General features: G+C 39.7%; 2 protein-coding genes across 3 annotated transcripts; both read right to left on the bottom strand.

Moving 5' to 3' along the window:
- Positions 1-955: 955 nt before the first annotated feature.
- Positions 956-10388, bottom strand: LOC126753870 (uncharacterized). 2 transcript variants are annotated; one of them, XM_050465608.1, is made up of 3 exons: positions 10226-10388; positions 2514-3728; positions 956-2409 (listed from the first exon to the last, which is right to left on the bottom strand). In XM_050465608.1, exons 2-3 carry the CDS (start codon positions 3670-3672, stop codon positions 1289-1291), a joined length of 2280 nt encoding a protein of 759 aa, XP_050321565.1. In that variant the 5' UTR covers positions 3673-3728; positions 10226-10388; the 3' UTR covers positions 956-1288. The 2 variants fall into 2 exon arrangements, with proteins under 2 accessions (XP_050321565.1, XP_050321566.1); XM_050465609.1 differs by lacking the exon at positions 10226-10388 and adding an exon at positions 4963-5041.
- A 3998-nt stretch (positions 10389-14386) lies between these two features.
- On the bottom strand, positions 14387-15928 carry LOC126753871 (uncharacterized). The gene is made up of 2 exons (XM_050465610.1): positions 15158-15928; positions 14387-15095 (listed from the first exon to the last, which is right to left on the bottom strand). The coding sequence occupies exons 1-2, from the start codon at positions 15789-15791 to the stop codon at positions 14527-14529; spliced, it is 1203 nt and encodes a 400-aa protein (XP_050321567.1). The 5' UTR covers positions 15792-15928; the 3' UTR covers positions 14387-14526.
- Between the last annotated feature and the right edge of the window lie 1312 nt (positions 15929-17240).

The following is a 17240-nucleotide window of genomic DNA, read 5'->3' on the forward strand; positions in this document are numbered from 1 at the left end:
CAGCACAGAGACACCAGAGCACATATACACATCTGGATTGCCAAGCAATCGCAAGAAAAAGGAGTCAAGTTATCGGGAAATTCAATCCGATGAGAGAACACTTTACTCGTACAAGCAATAACCCAATAGCTTTACTAAGCCTCTTTTTCGATCAAAACCGTTTAAGGAGCTACAGAAAGAGAAAAGGCCAGTAGAAAGCGCCACTGGCAATAAGTCCACGGGTTTCGACTTGTGAGATAGTTTTTGGGAGAGTTGAATAGAAGAAGGTGTCAGACTATCGGGTAATTAAATCCGATGAGAGAACATCGGACACATAACAAGTCACTCATTATCCCCCTCCGGCTATTTGGTGTAGAGGCGTAAACGATGACATATCTGATGATCAAGGTTATGAGTTTACGAGAGAAAGGTGCTGCGGAAGATTTATGGTTTGTATCGGTTACGTTCTTTGAGCATTGGCAACGGCGAATACCGCAATCAATGAAACGGTGAGCTGTACGAGTTATACGACGACATTGACATAGTTCAGCGAATTAAAAAACAGGGGTTACGCCGGCTAGGTCATATCGTTCGATTGGATGAAAATACTACAGCTCTGAGAGTATGCGACGCAGTATCCGCCGGCGGAAGCAGAGGGAGGTCTCTACTCCGTTAGAAAGACCAGGCGGTGGAGGTCCTGGTTACACTTGGAATATCCAATTGGCGCCAAATCGCAAAAATGAAGAACGACTGGTGAGCTTTTGCAAACTAACTTTTAAACGTGAAGATGCGGTCTACTCCAATAAAGAAGAAGAAGAAACACCTAATGGAGTACCTGGATAATTCAATTGATATCCAGTAGAAAACTTGAACGAAGTCAATATCAGATGATGAAGGTATAGATCCTTGATAAATACAACTACAACTACAGTATAGTCTGAATTTTATCGATTTCATACTAAATGATAACACACTATTTACTAAAATTATAAATTTATATTATGTTTTAATTCATAAAATATCCATTTGCACTAATCTTGAGTAAGACTCAAAAAATTTTGTTAGAATGAAAGAGTATTAAAATTGTTTTTGAGTTGAAACAAAAAAAATTAAAATTTTAAATATTTTGCTAATTTACTGTTTTTTTTTAAATTCCGTTTGCGGATCGTCAGCTTTAAAACGTCCGATTGGTATCTGCTAGTTGAAGAATACCTGCTATACTATATTTTTGGCTTTGATTTCTGCCTCACTCATCGCCCTACTTGCGAGACCACAGCCTGCATTTGATTTCTACACAGTTAGTTGGGCCTTAGTGCATGCAGAATGCCACCACCAGTGTCAACACTGTCGCAATACCAAAATTGGCGTAATTGCTTGTTGCGCCGGCACTGGCGCGCAGAAGGCCAGAGCTTTCGGCCAGCTCCACATTGGAGAGTGAGCGTCGAGCATAATAAGTGCCCGGCAATTTCATAATATCCGGCTGCCTGTTCGGGCTGAGCGGCGCCAAAGCGACCGAACCCTCTGGAACTACTATGGGTGTCAATGTGGTGAGTGGTGCCAATGGTACGCCAATTTCCGAATTGCTAATGGCAGCCGGTGCGATAGCAGGAGCAACAGTTGTAGTTGTTGGTGTGGTAGCGCTGCTAGCTGTGGGTGTGACTGCTGCAGCTTCCGTTGCATTCGTAGCTGCTGGTGCGGGTGTCGCCGCCTCTGCAGGTGGTGCCGGGTAGCAAGCTATCTTCTCCACTTCAATCGTTTTTGTATTGTCTGCAGGATCTGGTTCAGGGACACGTACGGGCACGCAGATAATGCCACCTGGTGCGGGCGGTTGCTCAGCTGCTGCGCCGGGTGCTACGCCAGGTGCTGCACCAGGTGCGGCATCAGGTGCCGGAACGGGTGCTGAACCGGGATTAGCAGCGTTGGGAACAGGTGCACCGCTGGAAATAGGTGCAGCATCGCCAGTGCTGGCAGCAGGTGCGGCATTCAGGGATGGAGCAACGGCAGCTGTGATGGCGGCACCGGCAGCTGCACCGCCTACAGCAGCTGCTACATTACCACCATTATCGGTTGGAGCAGTGCCGAAAGGTGCCAGTTGCGGCGCTCCTGGATTTGGTGCTACAGGTTGGGCCATGTTGGGTTGTGGTGCGTAGTTTTGTGGTGCCACTGGTTGGGGCGCGGCAGCGGGAACGGGAGCCGCTGCATTGGTGGTGATGACAGTTGTACCGGAACCGGCATCCGTAGTTGTCACTGATCCCGGCGGTCCATTATTTATTATTATGATGCGATCGTCACCACCGCTGACTGGTGGGGCACTGCCGCCACCGCTATAGCCACCACCGGCGGGCACACGCTCAATTACTTTGGTCTGTGATGGTGTTAGCGCGTAGCCTAGAAGAGCGCCACCTAATGCACCGGCAGCCAGACCAGAACCTGTGGGGAAGAGCAGAGGTTCAGTATAGTGGGAATAGAACTTTATGGACATATAGTAAAAAAGATACTAGTTAAATTTTAGAAAACAATCTGGCGATACTTACCGAAACCAAGACCGGATGAGGACTTAACCGGCGCCTGTGGATAGTAGGTTGCACCAGCCGGTAGCGACGAACCGGCCGGCAGGAAGGTTGCGCCAGCCGGCACTGCTGCCGCGGCTGGATAATAACTCGCACCGGCAGGTACACCACCAGCTGACGGGTAATATGTGGCACCGGCAGGTACATGTCCTGCTGGGTGATAGCTAGCACCGGCTGGCAAGGCGCCTGCGGAAGGATAATAGGTGGCGCCGGCAGGTACACCACCAGGTGCATGATACGGAGAGCCAGCCGGATGATAGGTTGCGCCCGCTGGCAATGAACTGTGATAAGTCGCGCCAGCCGGTAGAGAACCGGCGGAGTGATAAGTCGCACCCGCTGGTAAATGCGATGGCGAATTGTAATACGTTGCACCTGCAGGTAAACTCTGTTGAGGATAACTAGATTGGACGCCCTGCACACTAGTACGCTGTATCGGCGTATGTGAGCCACTGCCAAAGCCTGTTGAATTTGCTCTTGGCCTATATGTCTGCGCCGGTGTCATCGAGCTGCGGTAGTTATTAGAGCCAGCCGATGCGCTGGGATTGTATGTTTGTGCCGGTGTCATTGAGCCGCGGTTGGCCGTATTTGTTGCGGCGGCATAATTCGGTGGCGGTGCACTTGCTCTGTAAACGGAGGACGATGCGGGTGCCGAAGCTACCGGTGCAGTAGCTTTGTAGGCTGGTGGCGGCTCGTGTATATTAGTGCGTGCACCACCCGCTGGGTTAGAGGGCGAATACGCTGGTGGTGGACCTTGTGATTTGGGCACATTCCAACCGATAGGTGCTGATGTGGCGGCCGGACGTGATTGCGTATGGCTGGTTACGGAGCTCTGCGGCTTGGCGGGTGCCGAATAGGTGTTGCCACTGTAGCTGAGTTTTGTTGCATCCGAATGTGAGTAGGATGGACGCGAAGCTGGAGCGGCTGAGTGTGAAGTGTAACCACCGCCATACGAGCTATGCGACTGCGATGACGATGACGTGCGACGTGCTGAATACGAGCTGCCGCTGCTGCTGGAGCTGCGTCGACCGCCGCTGTAAACACGTTTTGCATCCGCAAACAGACAATTGGATAAGAGCAAGCAAACGATTGTGAGGCAGTAAAGCCTCAGTTTTGTCGGACTCATTTTAACGCGAATTCAAATAAATCACAGTGGGCGCTGGTATTCAGAATTGATGTTTCCTGAAAGAGAGATGTAATGAAATCAGTAAGTGGCGCGGTAGTTTCTGTTTTACTAAGTAAATTTATAAAAATTCTGAGTATTATTTCCGTAGAAAGTTTTGAAGCCTGCGTAAGGAATTGAAGGAGTAAGTCTTAACGCTATGGGATTGGGTGAACTTAACTTTAATTGACTTAATACCGTATAGCTTATTACAGCGAAAGATAATTATTCTCTAAAAGATCGTATCCAATCAACAAAGCTTCGTAGCTCTCTACAGAAAGTTTAATTTATGAAAATTTATTCGCAGAATCATTTTCACATTATCAATTAATTCTCAGAATTGATCAAGCATATTTCAATTGGCTTTGATAGAGTATTGCAAATTGCAGTATTTTTTACTTCTATTGACTTATTTTTATAGATACATATTCTCATATTAGGGTTGTACAAATTTTACGCGAACTAATATCTCAGTTACGGGATATCGTTCAGGGAGATATCGGATCACTATATCATTATTATAGACATTATAGCCATTATTCTATCAGTGTAAAACTTTACTGGTTTCTCTGCGAAAAACTGCGACGAGTAATTTTCACAGGATTTTCTTGAAGCCAACTTTACTCTATTAGGAGAGTTCTCCATTGACCGAAAGAAACATTAGTCCGATGATGCAAGGTCGGGGCTATGTGGTGGATTTGTCAAAACTTTCCAGCCAAGCTCATCCAGTTTTTGCCGAGACATCAAAGATGTGTGTGGTCTAGCGTTGCCTTTTCTGCTGATCAGTTCTGATCTTTTTTCGATTGCTTGCTTCAATCCCATCAAGTGTTGACAGTAAAATGTAGAATCAATGTTTCAATCAGGCTGGAGCAGCTCATAGTGGATGATTTCTTTCCAATCCCACCAAACACTCAGCATAACCTTTCAAGTCGTCAATCCTGGCTTTGCGTAGTATTTGATCCAATTTTCGTTGCCTGTTATCAACGATAGGTCGACCAGAGCGAGGTGCATCTTTCACATCGAAATTTTCAGAACGGAAACAAGCAAACCGTTGTTGTGCTACACGAGCTGATATAGCATCGTCTCCGTAAACTTCACAAATTTCATTGGTGGCTAGCATGGCATTCTTTCCTTTTTTATACAAAAATTTCAAAATCTAGCGAATTTCTTCATTATTTTCACTCATTTTTGAACAGCTGTAAATTTTTTTCAACTTCTCCGAATTAAATTTTTTTTTAAAGCTGAAAAACTCACCTTTCCAACACCATATGATATGACACAATGTGATTGGTAGCGCTGGATATGTACGACTGCAACGACACCTATTGACAAAATACGAAAGGCTTTTTCGACTACCCAATATTTCAAATTTTTTATATACTATGATAATCTCTTATAAAAATTTCTATTTTAAGTATTTAAAACAAAAATGTCTCACGTCAAATGTACAAAAATATTTGTTTGTTTTGTTGTTTGCTTTCTAGAATATTTTAAAATTATCAGCAGATCTACAAAATTTTACAAATTCTTAAGTAGTCTCAATTACACAACAATTTTACAGCATACAGTGCTACAACAACACAGTTTCAAATTTTGTAAATTTGTGTGTACGTTTGCGCGCACTTCCCTTGTGTTTACAATTTATTTAGTTGTCACTTGTCAGTCATAATTAAGATAAGTGCTTTCGAAAACAAATAGGCCGCGGCTCAATGAGTGCGCGCCGGAATACGCTTCTGCCCGCAATTTACTGAGTTATGCTTTTGGTTTGTATTTTATTTACGTACGTAAAATATTTGTGGCTAAAGTTATCGCATAGCAAATGGATTATAGCAGATGGATTTCGCGCAGATAAGCAACTACGTCTACAGAAACTGACAATGTATGTGTGTGTGTGTGTTTCAGTGTCTATTTGATTGCATTTGCTTGATGAAAAGTGGCTCAGCGCTAAATTTAGTTGGCGCTGGTAAACAAAAGTATTAATAAAATGCAATTATAGTATTTGTGTGTATGTGTTAGCATTCATTTACATAATCACGGTTTTTCATTTTCAGTGGATTTTCGAACAAATAATTGCTTTGAATTACAAGTGATGCGCCGGCATTACATATTATTGGGTTAAAATTTTCATATCAAAACACAAACGACAGTCACTCAACCAGCAAAACTCGCACTGCGCAATTGCAACACAATAACGTATTATTCATCATTTACAAAAGCAGCAACAAACAGTTGATGCGTCACAGATGAGTCACAGATGCATCGTATTTAGCTAGTAGTAACTGTGGGCAAAAAGTAGTAAGACTTTGTAATTTAAACTTTGCGCCAAGATCTGTTCGTTGAAATATTTTTTTTCTCGGTTGATATGACTGTCAGTGACATCTGTGCCAAATATTATATCATAAATTCTGCAAATGTGAGCCGAAGCCGAAAAACCACGAGGATTGAAAAAAACATTAGTATGAGTATATTGGGCCCAAGTAGGATTACTTGGTGGGGAACGAAATAGATTTTGACGAATAAATTAAGAATTTTAAAATAATGAACAAAGTCTTACTATTTTTTGCCCAGAGTTGTTATGAATTAAAAACAATAAATCCGCATGCTTTCGCGTAGAGAAAATATTTCTCGCGCATAAATTATGGCGAAATAAATATTTTTCTATAAATTTGCTTTATAAGGGAATATTTAAGTACGGCTTTAAGGCATTGCGCAACGAATAACAAGCGCATTGAAAGCCATCAAGCAAACATACAATGCTCATATATGCTTACATATTTATACATACACTCATGCATATATGTACATATATCCATACTCAAAGTTATGTATATATAGCATATACTTATGCGCAACTCCCACGTGAAAAAGTAAAAATTAATTCCCCATTTTAATTATATTAAGTTTACAGCATATGCTCGTACACTCTGCATTTATTGGCAAGCTGCCTAACTGCCTCTTTGTCGATCAGCGAGTTTGTCTGTTTGGCTGCCTTTCTGTCTGTCTGCGGGTGTCTATCAGCCAACCACTCTTGTGCACTTGAAGTCACACTCGAGTGGTTAGTTAAATGTGTCAGTGATTAATGAGACTGTGGTGGATAGCACGAGTTGTTACGAGTGCCTACTCAATGTAAGCAGGTGAGAGACATCAATCGAAAGCTGTCAATTGTAAAGCGCGAAAAGAAGTTATGCGAAATGAGGAAACAAAAACAACAACGCAGTTGCCTACATACTTTTGTATGTTTTTGTGAAAAAATTACTTATTAAATGGCATGCCGGAGGATATTACAACAAAAAGATTGAAACGTAAGCGTGAAAATGAATGAAAGAACCAATATTTATGTACATATGAGAGTTTCAATTTGCGTTATCTAAGATAAATTTAATGAACGCACGAGAAATTGTTGAGCTGAGCTAACTTTACTCAAAGAACAATTCAACTTCCGAAATGGTATGAAAATTCGTTAATGGAGCTCTTGTCAAAATTTGACGACGGGCGTGGTACCACACTCTTTTAAGTGAAGTCACACATCTCGAGACCCGCTCAAACGATTTCAACAAGATTTGGTACTTCAGATTCCTCTTACATTCCTTTATTACAGGGTGAAAATGAATGCAATCGGACTACGACCTCGCCTACTTGCCATATAACAGTTTTAAATTTCATTTGAAACTTTCACTTTTCCAGTATGTAAATCCAAAATTAATTAATATAGTGCATTTGAGGTGTGTCACCTTATGACTTGGTACTGAATATATGGACCCAGTGCTTATGGTTGACTTTTTACCGAAAATATCGGTCAATGTGTGAGATATATTAGTAGTCGATGTCGTTGTAGTCGCTACTAATCACATTGTGTGATGCCATATAGCGTTAGAAAGGTGAGATTTTAAGCTTTATTTAACCAAAAGAAAATTAAATTCGCGGAAGTTGGAAAAAAAAGTACACGTGTTCAAAAATGAGTGAAAATAATGAAGAAATTCGCTTTATTTTAAAATTTTTGTATAAAAGAGGAAATAATGCCACACTAGCCACCAATGAAATTTGTGAAGTTTACGGAGACAATGCTGTATCACTTCGTGTAGTACAACAATGGTTCGCTCACTTCCGTTCTTGAAATTTCGAAATTTCGATTTACACTGTTGAAAGCTTTACACTGATGAAATAGTGTCTGAAGCGGAAAAATGGCAAAAAGTGCTCGACCAAAATTTTACATATTTGTTTATTTATTTATTGGTATAAATATAAAAAATAAGTTGAAGTTTGATTGGAAATACTGAAAAACTTTTTCGACTACCTATATAATTGAAATTCAGAGAGAATCATTTTCTGATAGTAGAATGTCTGTGCGTCAAAAATGGGTTCAGTCGGGTCAATACTTGCCTTAGCTCCAATGTACCTATTATACAGGTTTTCGAACTTTCGGTGACTTTTTTTCATTTCAAATTTCAGTACTTATTGGCCACAAAATGGCTTTTTGCGAATTTTTCAATGCAATCATTTTATCAAAAGCAATATTGACGTTTTTATATTGAATATGTATATTTATATATTTACTGCTCGTTTTAAGCAATTAAGCACGAAATTGCTGAGCGCCTTGAAATTAATCACTTCAAAGAAGTCATCAACAAGATAGGCTTATCAGCAGCGCAAGATCAAATGTCAGTTCGGAGTATCGCTGCGGCTTCTGCTGAAATTTACATGAGTGTTGCTTTTCCAAATAAGCAAACGTAAATTAGTAAGCAGAAATAAATGAACTAAGCAAATAAACGTGTGGATTACAAAAATAAAAATAAATTATTCGATGAAGATGGAAGCTACTTATACAAGTACTTAATTGGCGCTCGATTATACTACAACAGTGTGCATTTAAATGGGAAGGGCGGGGAAATTTATACGATTTTTTTATTTTATTACAATTTTTGTGTAAAAAGAATTTGTAGTATGACTGAACTTTAATTTTTGAAGATGTTTTGAGTTTACTTTTTGCAGATTTTTTAGCACTCAAGCAAGAATTAGAACTGCTACTGGCTCGATTTGGAAATATTTCGAATTCGAACTTAATTTTATACCAGTTTTGAATACAAAACAAGAAAAAGGTTAATTTTTTCGGTAGCAAGGCTATAATATCCTTCGCAACAGCATAATATGAAGACCAAATTAACCTAATCTTGATTTTGATCGTTCAGTTTGTCTGGCAGCTATATGCTAAAGTGATCAGATCTAGGCAATTTGTTCGAAGATTATAGCATTGCCTTTGATAATAATCTCTGCCAAATTTCATGAAGATATCTTGAAAAATAGTAGAGCTATTTATGCAAGAACTTGCTTTTGATCGTTCAGTTCGTATGACAGCTATATGTTATAGTGATCCGATCTAAATAATTTCATCGGAGATTGCATTGTTGCTTTAATCAATACTCTGTGTGAAATTTCGTGAAGATATCTCATCACATTTTGTCCATACAAGCATTGGTTTCTGATCGTTCAGTTTGCATGGCAGCTATATGATATAGTGATTTGATCCGAACAATTTCTTTGGAGAATGCAGCGATGTTTTAGGCATTGATACCTACAAAATTTAAAGAATATATCTCGTTAAATAAAAAAGTTGTCAAAATTGGTTTCTGATTGTTCAAGATATAGTGATTCGAACTAAATTTTTTTCACAAAAAATTGTCTAAGCCAATTGTCAAGAAGATTTCTCGTCAAGCATTTAGTTTTGATTGGTCAGTTTGTAGGGCAGCTATATGCTATAGTCATGCGATATCGACTAGACGCTATGGAGATGGCTAAATCGACGCGCTTATCATTAATATGTATACTTTGAAGGGTTTCTGATATTTCTTTTTGAGTGTAAAACCCTGTCGTTCCCATATAAATGACCAGTGGCTATATATACCTACTATATGTGCAACTAATAGCCTTCGTTCAACTGTAATTTAAATTTTTGCAACTTCACTAGAAATTTTTAAACATACTTACATACATATGTATATACTTTTATAATTATACAAATTTAAATTTTTATTTTATTTTTTTGCGATTTAGTCATGCGAGCCGTTTTCAAAGGGTCAGCGAGCTGCTGATTTAAAAATTTCAAAGCAATTGCTTGCAGTAATGCCTTATTGAGTGACGTTTTACAAAACCATACGTATGCTTGTGCTGAATTATTCCAGAAAATAATTATATATGCGCGGATAATACATATAGACACTGCTAAACCGCAAAACAGCGCAGAAATTCAGTTGCACGAGCGAGCAATTTATTAATACCAAATAAATTTTTAAATATTTTTTCTATTTTTCGTTTTTTTTTTTCAAAAAACACATTCCTTAATTTATTTGACCTTCGGTGTACTGTATATGGTCATACACTGGCAATAACACAATTTAACCAGAAATTATATTGACAACAATATTCATATTTTATTATTGCGCCTTGTGACATATTTTTGTGTTGAAAACCGGTAGTTTTGAAATTTATGCAAAAATCAATGAAATGCGCTGCGTACACTTACATGAAACTCGATTCACTCGTTGTTTGTGTGTGTTTTGTTCGGTGTCTATAAAAATCTGCGCTTGAAGCACGCTTCGCACTTTCGACGAGTTTTGTTGTTTTCTGTTTAGTGTTTTTGTGTTCGCTCCGTTCAAAGCTTGCGAGTAAACTAAACTTGAAATATTTGCGGGCAATTGCTGCTGGGGGACCCAGCTCTACTCGGCTCAGCGTATGCGTAACGACATATAGTACAGACAAACAGACATATGTACATATGAGCATATATGCTCTGCACGTTTGCATGTAATTAGATGATCGTGTTTGTTTATTTTCATTGTGGCGATTCTGCTTTCATTGTTATTATTATTTGTTAGTTGTTGCTTTTAGCATACGAAATCAGCTTAGCCGTTGAGTGCGTATGATAATTTTGTGTGTATGTGCGGCTATGTTGACGCCAGTATCAATTGATGGCAGCTGCATGCGCCGGCTGGCACAAACGTCAAAGCGGGAGCAAAACAAAATGCCAGATGAGTCGCACATGCCGAGTTGCAAGTGACCAGTTTACATACCATATCGGTATGTGTAGTGTATTGAGTAGTTAGTCAAGTTTTTGCTGAAAAATAAACTACTGATGAGAGCGAGAGTAGCGTGTGAGTGAAGTAAAGAGAGAACTCAGCTGTTTTCTGACTAATATCTGCTAGTTTGTGAGAGTAATGCCATCAGTATTTATATTATTTTAGCTGCTTCTAGCAGTAAAGAAACAGAGCGAATGAGCTGCTGTTAATTTATAAGTATTTTTTGTTAAAGATTAGCGAATAATAGTATTTATTATTTGTTTGTTTAGAAAACTGACTATGATAGCTATATAATATAGTTGTCCGATCCGATCTGAAAAACTTTCTCATATATTTTAGAGCTGCTTTAGTAAATAATCCGTGGCAAACCCGTGAATATACTTCCTCAAATAAAAGAGTTTTGCATACGAGCACTTGATTCTGATCGTTGAGTTTGTATGGCAGCTATATGCTATAGTGGTTCGATCTAACCCATTTCTTCCGCGATTATACTCTGACCTCAGAAAAAACGTCACGCCAAATTTCTTGAAGATATCTTGTCAAATAATAAAGTTTTCCATACGAAAACTTGATTCCGACTGTTCAGTTTGTATGACAGCTATATGTTATAATATTCCAATATCGGTCGTTCCAACAAATTGAGCAGCTTCTTAGTTATAACTGGGTGTGTGCAAAATTTCAGAACGACATTTCAAAAACTGAGTGACTAGTTGCTCTACAGCCAGAAGAAGCGACTCAGCTCCTCACGATGATCACATATGTAGCTACTACTTTATTGAGTCTCCGAAGTTTCCTTTTGAGTGTAACAGACATCGTGGCAAACTTAAAATACCCTTCTTAGATTGTAATAATAATGAAGACCCACAAAGTAGTGGTGCTATATTCCGGAAGATTATATTTGGGCAAAACTTCCACCCAAATTGTCTATGTTTCTGCTTAGAAAAATGTCTTTTTTTGCAATGAAATACAGGTTTAATGTTAAAATATCTCAATTTATTATTAAAATATTGGTAATCAAATACATATTTATAAAGAGGAGCTTAAATCCGTCTATAGATAATGAGTATATACTTATGTATACATACATATATGCTTTTTGCTCAACCCAAAAAGAAATTGTTTAAGCTAAGGCAGCTTCGGTGGTTGTTGCTACATCAACACTACCCGCGATCGGCGCCATGGGGGTGGTCGGTGGCGCTGGCGACGCTGGATGCGCCGGAACAAAAACTGTTTTTTTCACTACAACAACAGTATCCGGTATCTTCGGATCGGTTTCATTGAAACTCAATGGCATACTGATAGTGCCATTGGTGGGCGGTGATGCAGGCGGTGGCGCTGTATCTGTTGGAAGTTCAAATGTTGCATTAAAGTTAGGAAGATGTTTAAATATGTCTTCAAATATGGGATCGGAGAACGGTACGCCATTTGGGAACAGTTCACTAATTAGCGGTGGCAGCGGTATTTCAGATTCAGTGGGCATATGGTGCGTTGGACTCTTGTGGCTGATGGAGCTGTTCTGGCTTTCGGTTTCATTGAAACTCAATGGCATACTGATAGTGCCATTGGTGGGCGGTGATGCAGGCGGTGGCGCTGTATCTGTTGGAAGTTCAAATGTTGCATTAAAGTTAGGAAGATGTTTGAATATGTCTTCAAATATGGGATCGGAGAACGGTACGTCATTTGGGAATAGTTCACTAATTAGCGGTGGCAGCGGTATTTCAGATACAGTGGGCAAATGGTGCGTTGGACTCTTGTGGCTGATGGAGCTGTTCTTTTTGCTCGCAGTATTGTGATGCACACTACGGTGGCGCATTGAGTTCGTGTGGGAGGTGTGCACTGGCGAGGCCCTGATAAATTTTCGTCGTGAAAAGAAATTACCTATTGAGACAGGCTTTTTTTGTGACCGCCGGGTGCCGGAAACTTTTGAACGTCCTGTCGTGATGAAAATAATCGCACACAGTACTGAAATCACCACAATGCAGATAAATTTGGCTGACATTGTAAATGCTCTAACGCAAATAACTGAAGTGAAAGTGTCCTTGCATCTAAAGCGTCACTCCCTTTGATTATTTCGGCGTGAAACAAAACTTTCCAACTGCTGCAGTGTGCAACCGTAAGAGCCGACGTTTAAAATTTGACTACGGCTGGAACTTGCTTGAGAAGACATAAATTAAAACAACAACTGGAAGTTGAGTTATATTCGACTGCTCGAGCTAGTCATCATTATGTCGGTTTCAGAGAGAATTTGGCTTTCATTTTTCTTCGGTAGTCGACTGAAGTCGAGGAGAGGGAAGAGTATTAAACGTAATACCCCGTGATATTAAAAAATCTAATGCCTTGTAGTGTGGAATATATGTATAAGTGCACTTTTGAAATTCAAAATATGCACTCTTTCGCTCACTCGATGTTTTGTGCGTCAAATTTAGTTCCCGGTAATTTTTTTATCGAACTTTAAACTTCAACGAAGAGCTTAGGTTAAAAAGTGTAGAAAAAATTATATTTATTGGTAATTTTTTATTATTCAAAGCTGATTTTTGGTAAAAAGATTGAGGAGGTACTACAGAAAAGTCGAAAAATAATTCAATATGGCTGCGGCTCCTTTAATGTATTGTTTTTGATCAAATATTCGTGCACAGTAAAAGTTCCAAGATGATCCGAGGACTTCAAACCAAATTTTGTTCAGTGATGATGCCCATTTCTGGCTCATTGGGTACCTGAACAAGACAAATTGCCGCATTTAGGATAAAGATCAACCTGAAGAGATTCAAGAGCTGCCATTTCATCAAGAAAAAATAACGGTTTGTTGGCCGGTGAAATCATCGGTCCATATTTCTTTAAAAATGATGACGGTGAGAACGTAACTGTCCATGCCGACCGTTATCGCGACACGATAAGCGACTATTTGATACCTGAAATTGATGCTCGTGATCTCGGCGATATTTGGTTTCAACAAGATGGCGCCACTTCCCAGATATCAATCAGATAGTTTTACAATTAGGTGACGGTCGATTGGCCCCAAAAAATCGTGTGTTATTGCACCGTTAGACTTTTTGCTGTGGGAATATATAAAGTCTATCCCGCTTCGATTCAGTCCTTAGGCACATCACGCGTGTGTTTCGTCAGTTACTGATCGAAATGCTCGAATGAGTAATCGAAAATTGAACTAAACGGATGGACCATCTGAGAGGTAGCCGCGGCCAACATTTGAAAGAGATAATTCAATAGTTCAAAAAATAAATGCCGAAGAATGTTCTTTCGAATGATAATGAACATTCCCCATTTGATTTGAAGTTTCTGTGTTTTTTCTTTAAAAAAGTAAAGAACCTCGAAACCGATCACCCTTTATTACTTTATTGAGTCTCCGAAATATCCTTTTTAGTGTTACAGATATCGTGGCAAACTTAAAATACCCTTCTCAGGTTGTAATAGTAATGAAGGCCCACAAAGTTCTGGTGCCATACTCCGGAAGAGTACATTTGGAGAAAGCTCCACCCACTTGTCTATGTTTCTGCTTAGAAAAATGTTTTTGTTTTGCAAAAAATCTTTGAAAATATTTTTATTTGTAAACAGGATCCACCGTGACTCAAAAACTACAATAAAATACTGGCTTAATGTTAAAAAATATCAATTTATTATTCCCTCAAGATTTGAAAAATATTGGCAATCAAATATTTATAAAGAGGAACTTAAATCTGACTATAGATTACAAGTATATATATTCTATTTGCTAAATTCAAAAACAAAATGTTTAAGCTAAGGCAGCTTTGGTGGTTGTTGCTACATCAACATTAATATCACCCGCGATCGGTGCCATGGAGGTGGTCGGTGGTGCAGGCGGCGCTGGAGGCGCCGGAAAGCAAATTGTTTTCTGTACTACAACAACAGTATCCGGTTTCGTTGGATCGGTTTCATTGAAGCTCCATGGCATACAGATAATGCCATTGGTGGGCGGCGTTTCAGGCGGTGGCGCTGTGGCTGTTGGAAGCTCGAATGTTGCATTGCCGGCTGTGGTAAGCGTCTGAGCGCTAACGATGGGAGGATTTTTAAATATGGGCTCAGCAGACGTAACACCACTTGGGATCAATGTATTATTGAGCGGTGCCAGCGATATTTCAGAGTCAGTAGGCCAATAGTGCGGCTGCTCTGTGGTGTGGGTTACAACGGTGGGATTCATATTGTTTACCAGAATAACTTTTGATGCTTCCGTCTGATTATTGGGCTGCGGTTGCGGTTGTTGTTCATAGTGGTGGTGGTGGTGATGATGACGGCGTGTCACACTTCGGCCCACAAGATAGCCCAAAGCAAAATCTGTTGAATCTATAGCAAATATGGGAAAATTTCCAAAATAAAAAAGTTATAGTATTTCGTCTGCTAATTACCATCATTGCTGGTGTGTCTTGGTGGCTGTGCATAGTACACGGCATTAACTGGAATGCTGGACGGTTGCGTAACGTAGACATGACCAGCTGGTAATTGGTGACCACCCCAGTTGTGGGATATATGAGGACTGGCAGCATGAGTGTTGTGATGCGAAACTCCCGAACCTAAGCCATACCAGTTGTGGGTATTATGCCGATCCTGTTTGCCTAAAGTGCTGTGACTGTTGTGATTAACGAGTGAATCTGTGTGCGTCGAACTTTTGTGGCTGTTGGAGCTGCTGTGGCTGTTGGAGCTGCTGTGGCTGCTGGAGCTGCTGTGGTCGCTGGAGCTGCTGTGGCTGCTCGGTTTTTTGTGATGTTTGCTACGGTGGCGCGATCGATGTTTTGCAAACTTCTCATCCATGCCTTCCGCTGCAAACATTGAATTCGTGTAGGAGGTGTGTACTGGTGAGCCGCTGATAATTTTCCGTCGTGAACCGCCATTACCTGAGGAAGCATGCTTTTTGTGCGAGCGTCTGTAGAAGGCGGAACCTAATGAACCGCCACGGCCGCGGCCACCACCGCGTGCCTCCGTGATGACAACAGTCGCACACAGCGTAAAAAGCGCTAGAAGGCAAATTAATTTGACTGACATTGTAAATGTTCTAATGCACACAACTGGAATTAAAGTGCGCTTGTGTCTAAAGCGTCTTTAGATTATTTCAGCGTCGGACTGCTGCGGTGTGCAACCGTTAGAGCCGACGTTTAGAATTTGACTACGGCCGGAACTTGCTTGAGTAGACTTGAAATTTAAATAGAGGCTGCTGGAAATTGAGCTACATTCGGCCGCTCGAGCTAGCCACTAAATTTTAGGGTTTGCTAATTTTGAAAAATATGTCAAAGTTAATAATCATCTAATTGAAAAGACATTAAAGTATCGAGTTGCGTAAAGAATTTAATGGAGTCAGCCGGAATGTTGGAAAAGTATACCAGCCCATCAATATGTATGTCGGTTTCAGCGCGGATGTGGCTTTCATTTTCTCTCGACAGTCGGCTCATCCCTCATAAAGCTAAAATGCTGATGTTTTATAATGCAGAGGATATAAGATTACTTGTAAAATAAAAAATATGTCTCCATTCGCTCACCCGCTTCTTTATGCATTAAATTTAGTTATCGCTAATTTTTCATCGAGTGTTAAACTTCGATTAAGAGCTTGGGTTCCAAAATGTAGAAAAAATTATAATTTTTGTTAAATTTACATTATTCGATTAAAAAGATAAGATATAAAGCTCGAAAATAATGCAATAGTCACATAAACTTTAAAACGCTGGTTGTAGAGATATAAAAGAGCTTCAGACTGCCCAGCAATTGAGTCTTCTGGATGCATCTTTTACAAAATCAGTATAATCGTACTTATTAGGAAGGTCCAAAAGAGTTGTATTAATATGGTAATGTTGCTATTATTTTTAAAATTTATTCCAAAATTTTTGATTAGAGGATGTAGTGTATGAAGAGATTGCTACATACAAGGTTTGTTCAAAAGATAGCTTGATTTTTACATTTCATGCCCTCTACAAAGTAATCAGCCCCAGATATATTACTCTTTTGATAGCGTTTTTCCAATCCTCAAAAGACTTAAAAAAGTAAGTTAAGCTGCTCTTTCGCTGCGGTTTTTTGCACCGCAATCTTAGCATAGGGTCGTCCTTTCATTTTCCTTTTCAGTTTTGGAAAAAAAGAAAAAATTCACAATGAGCCTGAGTGGCTGTGGTACCATTAATATGCTATATTTAGTTAAATATTAGAGCTCAAACAAGGATGCATGAGCAGGGGCATTATCATGGTGCAAAAGCCAATTTTTTTTTTATTGCGGATTTCTTCACGTAAATGCTCACGCTCAATATTAGGTAATATTCTTTATTGACCGTACGAACTTTTGGTAAGAACTCACGATGTACGATGTCTCCTACAATCAAAGACAATTTTTAACTAAACCATCATATTCGATATTTTTCGGTCTTGGCTCAAGCAGCAGCATCCATGGGAATGATTTTGGTTTTTTTCGACATCATAACCATAAACCCATGATTCGTTACCAGTTGTGAT

This window comes from Bactrocera neohumeralis, chromosome 3 (genome assembly GCF_024586455.1).
Source record: "Bactrocera neohumeralis isolate Rockhampton chromosome 3, APGP_CSIRO_Bneo_wtdbg2-racon-allhic-juicebox.fasta_v2, whole genome shotgun sequence".
Taxonomy (NCBI): Eukaryota; Metazoa; Arthropoda; class Insecta; order Diptera; family Tephritidae; genus Bactrocera; species Bactrocera neohumeralis.

Coding starts and splice junctions, on each gene's coding strand:
- LOC126753870 (XM_050465608.1), bottom strand. CDS start 3,672: ATGAGTCCGACAAAACTGAGGCTTTACTGCCTCACAATCGTTTGCTTG. Junction 2,410..2,513: donor CTCATCCGGTCTTGGTTTCG/GTAAGTATCGCC, acceptor TCTTCCCCACAG/GTTCTGGTCTGGCTGCCGGT.
- LOC126753871 (XM_050465610.1), bottom strand. CDS start 15,791: ATGTCAGTCAAATTAATTTGCCTTCTAGCGCTTTTTACGCTGTGTGCG. Junction 15,096..15,157: donor AAGACACACCAGCAATGATG/GTAATTAGCAGA, acceptor TATTTGCTATAG/ATTCAACAGATTTTGCTTTG.